Here is a 12,236-nt window from a genome sequence, read left to right as displayed (position 1 = left end):
GTTTAAGACAGTTTATCAACGAGAGGTTACACACTGCTGCTGAAGACATATTTGGATGTTTTGAAGCGACTGTCGCAAAGTACGAGGATGAGATCGCTCGTCAGCGCAGACTGCTGGATGTAACTTTGAAACCTGTAGTAAAGCTGCAGAGAATAGGTCTGTATCACCTGAGTTAGCGAACTATACACCACACTTATAATCCCTGCTAGTCTAAACACATGGGCTCTTTTATCATGACTTCTGTCCATTGTCTCCTCCAGAGCTCCCACAGCAACATGTCTGTATCAAGGAAGAGTTTCCTGCTGACCTGCTGGAGAGGAACCCCAGTCCAGACCAAGAGGAGCCAGAACCTCCACAGATTAAGGAGCAGCAGGAGGAGCACTGCATCGGTCTGTCTCCTTTTGAAACCACATTTAAATTCACTCGATCTGGATTTTTGCTTGGATCTGCACCAAATTGCACACACTCAAAACAATCAGTCTATCATTAACCTACTTCTGTATTTTGTCTCCTCTAGAGCTCCCAGAGCAACATTTTATTATTGAGGATGAGTTTCCATCTGACCAGCAGCTCTGGAACCTTGAGAGGAACCCCAGTCTGGACCAAGAGGAGCCAGAACCTCCACAGATTAAAGAGGAGGAGGAGCACTGCATTGGTCTGGAAGTAGAGCAGCTTGAACTGAAGCAGGAGGATCAAGATAACGTTTTGTTTAATCCTACTTTCATGGAAAGTGACCACAGTGAACCAGAACCAAGTGACCACCAGCTCCTCTTCCACAGCTCAGCTCAGAGCCAAGATCTCAACGAATACAAGCATGGAAACTCAAAATCAGTTAAAAATGCAGAGCAGGCATCAGAAAAGGGACATCATGTCATCACAAGAGCAAAAGAAAGCACAAGTCCCAGTAACCTTGCATGTAGCACTACCATGTCAAAGATTGTGCCGAATATCTGCAAGAGTAAAAAGGTTTTCCTGTGTGACACTTGTGGAAAAGTCTTTAAGTGGAAGTCAGGATTAAATGGACATCTGAAGGTGCACACAGATCAGAAACAGCATTCTTGCGAAGTGTGTGATAAAAGTTTCACAACTCGCACAAATTTGACGAGACACGAGAGAACGCACACGGGCAAGAGACCTTTTACTTGTAAAACTTGTGGGAGAAGTTTTAGCCAGAGAGCTTATCTGCAGGTCCACGAGAGAACACACACAGGTGAGAAACCATATCTTTGCAGAACCTGTGGAAAAAGATTTGGTTACAAGTCAGTACTAAAATCACATATGAGAGTCCACACAGGGGAGAAACTGCATTCTTGCAAATTGTGTGAAAAAAGTTTCACAACTAGCACAAAGTTGAAGCTCCACGAGAGAACGCACACAGGCGAGAAACCTTTTACTTGTAAAACATGTGGGAGAAGTTTTATTCAGAGGATTACCCTTCAGGTCCACGAGAGAACGCACACAGGCGAGAAACCTTTTACTTGCAAAACTTGTGGGAGAAGTTTTAGCGAGAGAAATCACCTGAAGAGTCACGAGAGAACGCACACGGGCGAGAAACCTTTTACTTGCAAAACTTGTGGGAGAAGTTTTAGCCGGAGAGCTTCTCTGCAGGTCCACGAGAGAACACACACAGGCGAGAAACCTTTTATTTGCAAAACTTGTGGAAGAAGTTTTAGCGAGAGAAATATCCTGAAGAGTCACGAGAGAACGCACACAGGCGAGAAACCTTTTACTTGCAAAACTTGTGGAATAAGTTTTAGCATGAGACATACCCTGAAGAGTCACGAGAGAACACACACGGGCGAGAAACCTTTTTCTTGCAAAACTTGTGGAAGAAGTTTTAGCATGAGACATACCCTGAAGAGTCACGAGAGAACACACACGGGCGAGAAACCTTTTACTTGCAAAACTTGTGGGAGATGTTTTAGCGAGAGAAATACCCTGAAGAGTCACGAGAGAACACACACAGGCGAGAAACCTTTTTCTTGCAAAACTTGTGGGAGAAGTTTTAGCATGAGACATACCCTGAAGAGTCACGAGAGAACACACACGGGCGAGAAACCTTTTACTTGCAAAACTTGTGAGAAAAGTTTTAAATGGGGAAGTAGCTTGAAAGTCCACATGAGAAGCCATACAGGTGAGGAGTCGTATCCATGTACAACTTGTGGGGAAAGATTTGTTATCAAATCCCTTCTAACAAAACATTTGTGTACCCACACATAGCGAAACAGATATTTTTGTAAAATGTTGGAAAGATCTCTGACTTGCCTGTTTATACAAAGTCCACAGGAGAAATCCTCCAGTTGAGAAGCCACACCATGGCAACACGAGAGTGATAAGATTTGCTCAAGCGTTGTCAAAGAAGTTGTTACTCAGTTAATGATTCATTAATTAGTGATACAACAGTTGGCGCAAACAACACTGGAAATTTTTCCAGGGGACCAAAAAAGTGATGAACCTTGTACTTCACAAAGCATTGAACTACTGCCAGGTTCCTCACTTACATCTACGCAAGAGAGATTGTGTACATTTGCATTAGCTGCATCTCTGCAACTGAATGTGGGAATTATCCCATTGAGGAGACATCACAATATCTTTGATGGTCAACCACATTTGCTGAAGTACCCACGTTTCTGTTCTTCATGTGACTGTCATTGATATCTACATCTGCAAAGGAAGTGATGTTTTCACCCATGTCTCTTTGTTTTTTCATTTGTCAGCAATTTATACCAAATGGTGCAGGAAGGGGACGGGGGTGAGAGCAATGTAAAGTGACAGATCCAGGATATTTTATTATCACTGAATGTTGAGAGATGTTGTCAATGTGTCAAGAAAGACTGTGGATCAAAATGTACAAATCTTACATATTTGTGGTACAGAGATTTATAATAACACAGTATGTGGTGCAGATTATCAGATGACTTCCCTTTTTCTTTTCTCTTTCTTTTACAAAGAAGAAAATATGTTGTTAATGTGTACACAGTCCTTAATGACTCACTGTAAATGGTTATTCTTGTGTACTACGTGTATTCAATACTTCAGTGCATTTGCAGTTCATTAAAGTTTCTTGAATTATGATGATGTGTTTTATATCTGTCACACGTTGAATCTGTGTTTGTCTGTGTGGAGAAAAATTCCCCTGACTAGGTGTCTCACTGCTATGACCTTGATAAACAGGATGGAACCCTTATTTGGTGATGTTTTCTCCCAAATGGTACCACGGACGGACACAGCAGATAACACACAGAGGATGATCTCATGTCTTCTTCTTTCTCATATCATGTCTTATGAAACTCCTCTTTGTATAAGTTCTGGCTTTTGTGAACTTGCGGCCAGTTTTTCCATTTTGAGTACACCTGCTTGTTGTATAAACTTTGCAGAGCTTATTATTATAAAGACTCAAAAGCAACTCCAGTCTGAGAATTTCATTATTTCAAATCTCTAAATGAATTTGCAGCAGATCGGTTTGTCAGCAAAAATATGCTCAAACTCCTGAACATCACCATGAAACTGGGTGATACGATGTGGTAAGGATCAGAAAATAACTGATTACACTTTGGTGCAGATACAGGAATTCTTCCACTTTTTTTAGTACATAACTGTTTGTATATCTTTAATAGATGCCGGAGTTACAAGGAGAATTTAATGTTTTAGTCCTGAATCAGTTTTGAGAGACACTCCATCCAGAAGGTGGCAGTAATGCACCCGGAATCTGTTTTTCAACTGTCATTAGCAGAAGAAGAAGTACTGTTGTTAGCCTGCCATGCTAACATCCAACAGAACTTGATGCTACTCGGCTAAATGCTTTCGGATCAACTCTTCTACTACACAAGTGGTTTTGTTGCGTTTATAACAATTGTCAGCAGAAGTAAAGTAAGTCGCCATCTTCTGTTTTCGGTCTCCGCTTCGTTCTCGTAGAAGTTAGTTGGCTAAAGCGTTCGAATGGAAATGTCAACAAGCCAGAGTTTAAGACAGTTTCTCAACGAGAGGTTACACACTGCTGCTGAAGACATATTTGGATGTTTTGAAGCGACTGTCGCAAAGTACGAGGATGAGATCGCTCGTCAGCGCAGACTGCTGGATGTAACTTTGAAACCTGTAGTAAAGCTGCAGAGAATAGGTCTGTATCACCTGAGTTAGCGAACTATACACCACACTTATAATCCCTGCTAGTCTAAACACATGGGCTCTTTTATCATGACTTCTGTCCATTGTCTCCTCCAGAGCTCCCACAGCGACATGTCTGTATCAAGGAAGAGTTTCCTGCTGACCTGCTGGAGAGGAACCCCAGTCTGGACCAAGAGGAGCCAGAACCTCCACAGATTAAGGAGCAGCAGGAGGAGCACTGCATCGGTCTGTCTCTTTTTGAAACCACATTTAAATTAACTTGGTTTTTGCTTGGATCTGCACCAAATTACACACACTCATAACAATCATTAATCTCTCATCTACCTACTTCTGTCTATTGTCTCCTCTAGAGTTCCCAGAGCAACATTTTATTATTGAGGACGAGTTTCCATCTGACCAGCAGCTCTGGAACCTTGAGAGGAACCCCAGTCTGGACCAAGAGGAGCCAGAACCTCCACAGATTAAGGAGCAGCAGGAGGAGCACTGCATCGGTCTGTCTCCTTTTTAAAACAACATTTAAATTAAGTGACCTGGATTTTTGCTTGGATCTGCACCAAATTGCACACACTCAAAACTTCCAGTCTATCATTAACCTACCTCTGTCTATTGTCTCTTCTAGAGCTCCCAGAGCAACATTTTCTTATTGAGAATGAGTTTCCATCTGACCAGCAGCTCTGGAACCTTGAGAGGAACCCCAGTCTGGACCAAGAGGAGCCAGAACCTCCACAGATTAAAGAGGAGGAGGAACACTGCATTGGTCTGGAAGTAGAGCAGCTTGAACTGAAGCAGGAGGATCAAGATAACGTTTTGTTTAATCCTACTTTCATGGAAAGTGACCACAGTGAACCAGAACCAAGTGACCACCAGCTCCTCTTCCACAGCTCAGCTCAGAGCCAAGATCTCAACGAATACAAGCATGGAAACTCAAAATCAGTTAAAAATGCAGAACAGGCATCAGAAAAGGGACATCATGTCATCACAAGAGCAAAAGAAAGCACAAGTCCCAGTAACCTTGCATGTAGCACTACCATGTCAAAGATTGTGCCAAATATCTGCAAGAGTAAAAAGGTTTTCCTGTGTGACACTTGTGGAAAAGTCTTTAAGTGGAAGTCAGGATTAAATGGACATCTGAAGGTGCACACAGATCAGAAACAGCATTCTTGCGAAGTGTGTGATAAAAGTTTCACAACTCGCACAAATTTGACGAGACACGAGAGAACGCACACGGGCAAGAGACCTTTTACTTGTAAAACTTGTGGGAGAAGTTTTAGCCAGAGAGTTTCTCTGCAGGTCCACGAGAGAACACACACAGGTGAGAAACCATATCTTTGCAGAACCTGTGGAAAAAGATTTGGTTACAAGTCAGTACTAAAATCACATATGAGAGTCCACACAGGGGAGAAACTGCATTCTTGCAAATTGTGTGAAAAAAGTTTCACAACTAGCACAAAGTTGAAGCTCCACGAGAGAACGCACACAGGCGAGAAACCTTTTACTTGTAAAACATGTGGGAGAAGTTTTATTCAGAGGATTACCCTTCAGGTCCACGAGAGAACGCACACAGGCGAGAAACCTTTTACTTGCAAAACTTGTGGGAGAAGTTTTAGCGAGAGAAATATCCTGAAGAGTCACGAGAGAACGCACACGGGCGAGAAACCTTTTACTTGCAAAACTTGTGGGAGAAGTTTTAGCCAGAGAAGTACCCTGCAGGTCCACGAGAGAACACACACAGGCGAGAAACCTTTTATTTGCAAAACTTGTGGAAGAAGTTTTAGCGAGAGAAATATCCTGAAGAGTCACGAGAGAATGCACACGGGCGAGAAACCTTTTACTTGCAAAACTTGTGGGAGATGTTTTAGCGAGAGAAATACCCTGAAGAAACATGAGAGAACACACACGGGCGAGAAACCTTTTACTTGCAAAACTTGTGGGAGAAGTTTTAGCCGGAGAAATACCCTGAAGATTCACGAGAGAACACACACGGGCGAGAAACCTTTTTCTTGCAAAACTTGTGGAAGAAGTTTTAGCGAGAGAAATAACCTGAAGAGACACGAGAGAACGCACACGGGGGAGAAACCTTTTATTTGCAAAACTTGTGGAAGAAGTTTTAGCGAGAGAAATCACCTGAAGAGTCACGAGAGAACGCACACTGGCGAGAAACCTTTTACTTGCAAAACTTGTGAGAAAAGTTTTAAATGGGGAAGTAGCTTGAAATTCCACATGAGAAGCCATACAGGTGAGGAGTTGTATCCATGTACAACTTGTGGGGAAAGATTTGTTATCAAAACCCTTCTAACAAAACATTTGAGTACCCACACATAGTGAAACAGATATTTTTTTTAAATTTAGGGAAGATCTCTGACTTGCCAGTTTATAAAAAGTCCACAGGATAAATCATCAAGTTGAGAAGCCACACCATGGCAACACGAGAGGGATAAGATTTGCTTAAGCGTTGTCAAAGAAGTTGTTACTCAGTTAATGATTCATTAATTAGTGATACAACAGTTGGCGAAAACAACACTGGAAATGTTTCCAGAGGACCAAAAAAGTGATGAACCTTGTTGTAGTTCATTGCTTTATGAAGTTCCATCACCACTGATGAGTAGCAGACTTCAATAACTTCACAAAGCATTGAACTACAGCCAGGTTCATCACTTACATCTACACAAGAGAGATTGTGTACATTTGCATTAGCTGCATCTCTGAAACTGAATGTGGGAAATATCCCATTGAGGAGACATCACAATATCTTTGATGGTCAACCACATTTGCTGAAGTACCCACGTTTCTGTTCTTCATGTGACTGTCATTGATATCTACATCTGCAAAGGAAGTGATGTTTTCAACCATGTCTCTTTTTTTTTCATTTGTCAGCAATTTATACCAAATGGTGCAGGAAGGGGACGGGGGTGAGAGCAATGTATTGGGTTAAAGTGACAGATCCAGGATATGTTATTATCACTGAATGTTGAGAGATGTTGTTAATGTGTCAGGAAAGACTGGATCAAAATGTAAAAATCTGACATTTGCTGTACAGAGATTTATAATAACGCAGTATGTGGTGCAGATTATCAGATGACTTCCCTTTTTCTTTTCTCTTTCTTTTACAAAGAAGAAAATATGTTGTTAATGCACTGAAGTATTCAATACTTCAGTGCATTTGCAGTTCATTAAAGTTTCTTGAATTATGATGATGTGTTTTATATCTGTCACACGTTGAATCTGTGTTTGTCTGTGTGGAGAAAAATTCCCCTGACTAGGTGTCTCACTGCTATGACCTTGATAAACAGGATGGAACCCTTATTTGGTGATGGTTTTCTTCCAACTGGTACCGCTGACGGACGGACACAGCAGATAACACACAGAGGATGATCTCATGTCTTCTTCTTTCTCATATCATGTCTTATGAAACTCCTCTTTGTATAAGTTCTGGCTTTTGTGAACTTGCGGCCAGTTTTTCCATTTTGAGTACACCTGCTTGTTGTATAAACTTTGCAGAGCTTATTATTATAAAGACTCAAAAGCAACTCCAGTCTGAGAATTTCATTATTTCAAATCTCTAAATGAATTTGCAGCAGATCGGTTTGTCAGCAAAAATATGCTCAAACTCCTGAACATCACCATGAAACTGGGTGATACGATGTGGTAAGGATCAGAAAATAACTGATTACACTTTGGTGCAGATACAGGAATTCTTCCACTTTTTTTAGTACATAACTGTTTGTATATCTTTAATAGATGCCGGAGTTACAAGGAGAATTTAATGTTTTAGTCCTGAATCAGTTTTGAGAGACACTCCATCCAGAAGGTGGCAGTAATGCACCCGGAATCTGTTTTTCAACTGTCATTAGCAGAAGAAGAAGTACTGTTGTTAGCCTGCCATGCTAACGTCCAACAGAACTTGATGCTACTCGGCTAAATGCTTTCGGATCAACTCTTCTACTACACAAGTGGTTTTGTTGCGTTTATAACAATTGTCAGCAGAAGTAAAGTAAGTCGCCATCTTCTGTTTTCGGTCTCCGCTTCGTTCTCGTAGAAGTTAGTTGGCTAAAGCGTTCGAATGGAAATGTCAACAAGCCAGAGTTTAAGACAGTTTCTCAACGAGAGGTTACACACTGCTGCTGAAGACATATTTGGATGTTTTGAAGCGACTGTCGCAAAGTACGAGGATGAGATCGCTCGTCAGCGCAGACTGCTGGATGTAACTTTGAAACCTGTAGTAAAGCTGCAGAGAATAGGTCTGTATCACCTGAGTTAGCGAACTATACACCACACTTATAATCCCTGCTAGTCTAAACACATGGGCTCTTTTATCATGACTTCTGTCCATTGTCTCCTCCAGAGCTCCCACAGCGACATGTCTGTATCAAGGAAGAGTTTCCTGCTGACCTGCTGGAGAGGAACCCCAGTCTGGACCAAGAGGAGCCAGAACCTCCACAGATTAAGGAGCAGCAGGAGGAGCACTGCATCGGTCTGTCTCTTTTTGAAACCACATTTAAATTAACTTGGTTTTTGCTTGGATCTGCACCAAATTACACACACTCATAACAATCATTAATCTCTCATCTACCTACTTCTGTCTATTGTCTCCTCTAGAGTTCCCAGAGCAACATTTTATTATTGAGGACGAGTTTCCATCTGACCAGCAGCTCTGGAACCTTGAGAGGAACCCCAGTCTGGACCAAGAGGAGCCAGAACCTCCACAGATTAAGGAGCAGCAGGAGGAGCACTGCATCGGTCTGTCTCCTTTTTAAAACAACATTTAAATTAAGTGACCTGGATTTTTGCTTGGATCTGCACCAAATTGCACACACTCAAAACTTCCAGTCTATCATTAACCTACCTCTGTCTATTGTCTCTTCTAGAGCTCCCAGAGCAACATTTTCTTATTGAGAATGAGTTTCCATCTGACCAGCAGCTCTGGAACCTTGAGAGGAACCCCAGTCTGGACCAAGAGGAGCCAGAACCTCCACAGATTAAAGAGGAGGAGGAACACTGCATTGGTCTGGAAGTAGAGCAGCTTGAACTGAAGCAGGAGGATCAAGATAACGTTTTGTTTAATCCTACTTTCATGGAAAGTGACCACAGTGAACCAGAACCAAGTGACCACCAGCTCCTCTTCCACAGCTCAGCTCAGAGCCAAGATCTCAACGAATACAAGCATGGAAACTCAAAATCAGTTAAAAATGCAGAACAGGCATCAGAAAAGGGACATCATGTCATCACAAGAGCAAAAGAAAGCACAAGTCCCAGTAACCTTGCATGTAGCACTACCATGTCAAAGATTGTGCCAAATATCTGCAAGAGTAAAAAGGTTTTCCTGTGTGACACTTGTGGAAAAGTCTTTAAGTGGAAGTCAGGATTAAATGGACATCTGAAGGTGCACACAGATCAGAAACAGCATTCTTGCGAAGTGTGTGATAAAAGTTTCACAACTCGCACAAATTTGACGAGACACGAGAGAACGCACACGGGCAAGAGACCTTTTACTTGTAAAACTTGTGGGAGAAGTTTTAGCCAGAGAGTTTCTCTGCAGGTCCACGAGAGAACACACACAGGTGAGAAACCATATCTTTGCAGAACCTGTGGAAAAAGATTTGGTTACAAGTCAGTACTAAAATCACATATGAGAGTCCACACAGGGGAGAAACTGCATTCTTGCAAATTGTGTGAAAAAAGTTTCACAACTAGCACAAAGTTGAAGCTCCACGAGAGAACGCACACAGGCGAGAAACCTTTTACTTGTAAAACATGTGGGAGAAGTTTTATTCAGAGGATTACCCTTCAGGTCCACGAGAGAACGCACACAGGCGAGAAACCTTTTACTTGCAAAACTTGTGGGAGAAGTTTTAGCGAGAGAAATATCCTGAAGAGTCACGAGAGAACGCACACGGGCGAGAAACCTTTTACTTGCAAAACTTGTGGGAGAAGTTTTAGCCAGAGAAGTACCCTGCAGGTCCACGAGAGAACACACACAGGCGAGAAACCTTTTATTTGCAAAACTTGTGGAAGAAGTTTTAGCGAGAGAAATATCCTGAAGAGTCACGAGAGAATGCACACGGGCGAGAAACCTTTTACTTGCAAAACTTGTGGGAGATGTTTTAGCGAGAGAAATACCCTGAAGAAACATGAGAGAACACACACGGGCGAGAAACCTTTTACTTGCAAAACTTGTGGGAGAAGTTTTAGCCGGAGAAATACCCTGAAGATTCACGAGAGAACACACACGGGCGAGAAACCTTTTTCTTGCAAAACTTGTGGAAGAAGTTTTAGCGAGAGAAATAACCTGAAGAGACACGAGAGAACGCACACGGGGGAGAAACCTTTTATTTGCAAAACTTGTGGAAGAAGTTTTAGCGAGAGAAATCACCTGAAGAGTCACGAGAGAACGCACACTGGCGAGAAACCTTTTACTTGCAAAACTTGTGAGAAAAGTTTTAAATGGGGAAGTAGCTTGAAATTCCACATGAGAAGCCATACAGGTGAGGAGTTGTATCCATGTACAACTTGTGGGGAAAGATTTGTTATCAAAACCCTTCTAACAAAACATTTGAGTACCCACACATAGTGAAACAGATATTTTTTTTAAATTTAGGGAAGATCTCTGACTTGCCAGTTTATAAAAAGTCCACAGGATAAATCATCAAGTTGAGAAGCCACACCATGGCAACACGAGAGGGATAAGATTTGCTTAAGCGTTGTCAAAGAAGTTGTTACTCAGTTAATGATTCATTAATTAGTGATACAACAGTTGGCGAAAACAACACTGGAAATGTTTCCAGAGGACCAAAAAAGTGATGAACCTTGTTGTAGTTCATTGCTTTATGAAGTTCCATCACCACTGATGAGTAGCAGACTTCAATAACTTCACAAAGCATTGAACTACAGCCAGGTTCATCACTTACATCTACACAAGAGAGATTGTGTACATTTGCATTAGCTGCATCTCTGAAACTGAATGTGGGAAATATCCCATTGAGGAGACATCACAATATCTTTGATGGTCAACCACATTTGCTGAAGTACCCACGTTTCTGTTCTTCATGTGACTGTCATTGATATCTACATCTGCAAAGGAAGTGATGTTTTCAACCATGTCTCTTTTTTTTTCATTTGTCAGCAATTTATACCAAATGGTGCAGGAAGGGGACGGGGGTGAGAGCAATGTATTGGGTTAAAGTGACAGATCCAGGATATGTTATTATCACTGAATGTTGAGAGATGTTGTTAATGTGTCAGGAAAGACTGGATCAAAATGTAAAAATCTGACATTTGCTGTACAGAGATTTATAATAACACAGTATGTGGTGCAGATTATCAGATGACTTCCCTTTTTCTTTACTCTTTCTATTACAATGAAGAAAATATGTTGTTCATGTGTACACAGTCCTTAATGACTGTCACTGTAAATGGTTATTCTTGTGTACTACGTGTATTCAATACTTCAGTGCATTTGCAGTTCATCAAAGTTTCTTGAATTATGATGATGTATTTTGTGTCTGTCACACGTTAAATCTGTGTTAGTCTGTGTGGAGAAAAATTCCCCTGACTAGGTGTCTCACTGCTATGACCTTGATAAACAGGATGTAACCCTTATTTGGTGATGGTTTTCTTCCAACTGGTACCGCTGACGGACGGACACAGCAGATAACACACAGAGGAGGATCTCATGTCTTCTTCTTTCTAATATCATGTCTTATGAAACTCCTCTTTGTATAAGTTCTGGCTTTTGTGAACTTGCGGCCAGTTGTTCCATTATGAGTACACCTGCTTGTTGTATAAACCCTGCAGAGCTTATTATTATAAAGACTCAAAAGCAACTCCAGTCTGAGAATTTCATTATTTCAAATCTCAAAATTAATTTCCAGGAGATCTGTTAGTCAACAAGAATATACTCAAACTCCTGAACATCACCATGAAACTGGGTGATAGGATGTGGTAAGGATCAGAACATAACTGATTCTTCCACTTTTTTTAGTACATAACTGTTTTTATATCTCTAATATATGCCGGAGTTACAAGGAGAATTTAATGTTTTAGTCCTGAATCAGTTTTGAGACACACTCCAACCAGAAGGTGGCAGTAATGCACCCGGAAGCAGTTTATCAACC

At 41.4% G+C, this 12,236-nt stretch overlaps 2 protein-coding genes across 2 annotated transcripts; both read left to right on the top strand.

The window, feature by feature from the left end:
- The first annotated feature begins 533 nt into the window (after positions 1-533).
- On the top strand, positions 534-3,073 carry LOC133002520 (gastrula zinc finger protein XlCGF26.1-like). The gene has a single exon (XM_061072365.1). It carries the CDS (start codon positions 724-726, stop codon positions 2,218-2,220), a length of 1,497 nt encoding a protein of 498 aa, XP_060928348.1. The 5' UTR covers positions 534-723; the 3' UTR covers positions 2,221-3,073.
- A 4,950-nt stretch (positions 3,074-8,023) lies between these two features.
- On the top strand, positions 8,024-11,936 carry LOC133001470 (oocyte zinc finger protein XlCOF6-like). Its single transcript, XM_061071042.1, has 3 exons — positions 8,024-8,363; positions 8,468-8,484; positions 8,993-11,936. Exons 1-3 carry the CDS (start codon positions 8,186-8,188, stop codon positions 10,691-10,693), a joined length of 1,896 nt encoding a protein of 631 aa, XP_060927025.1. The 5' UTR covers positions 8,024-8,185; the 3' UTR covers positions 10,694-11,936.
- The last annotated feature ends 300 nt before the right edge of the window (positions 11,937-12,236 follow it).

This window comes from Limanda limanda, chromosome 5 (genome assembly GCF_963576545.1).
Source record: "Limanda limanda chromosome 5, fLimLim1.1, whole genome shotgun sequence".
In the NCBI taxonomy this organism is placed as follows: Eukaryota; Metazoa; Chordata; class Actinopteri; order Pleuronectiformes; family Pleuronectidae; genus Limanda; species Limanda limanda.
This window is presented reverse-complemented; position numbering and strand designations above follow the sequence as displayed.

Excerpts from the sequence above, each read along its gene's own strand:
- LOC133002520 (XM_061072365.1), top strand. The coding sequence starts at position 724 with ATGGAAAGTGACCACAGTGAACCAGAACCAAGTGACCACCAGCTCCTC.
- LOC133001470 (XM_061071042.1), top strand. The coding sequence starts at position 8,186 with ATGGAAATGTCAACAAGCCAGAGTTTAAGACAGTTTCTCAACGAGAGG.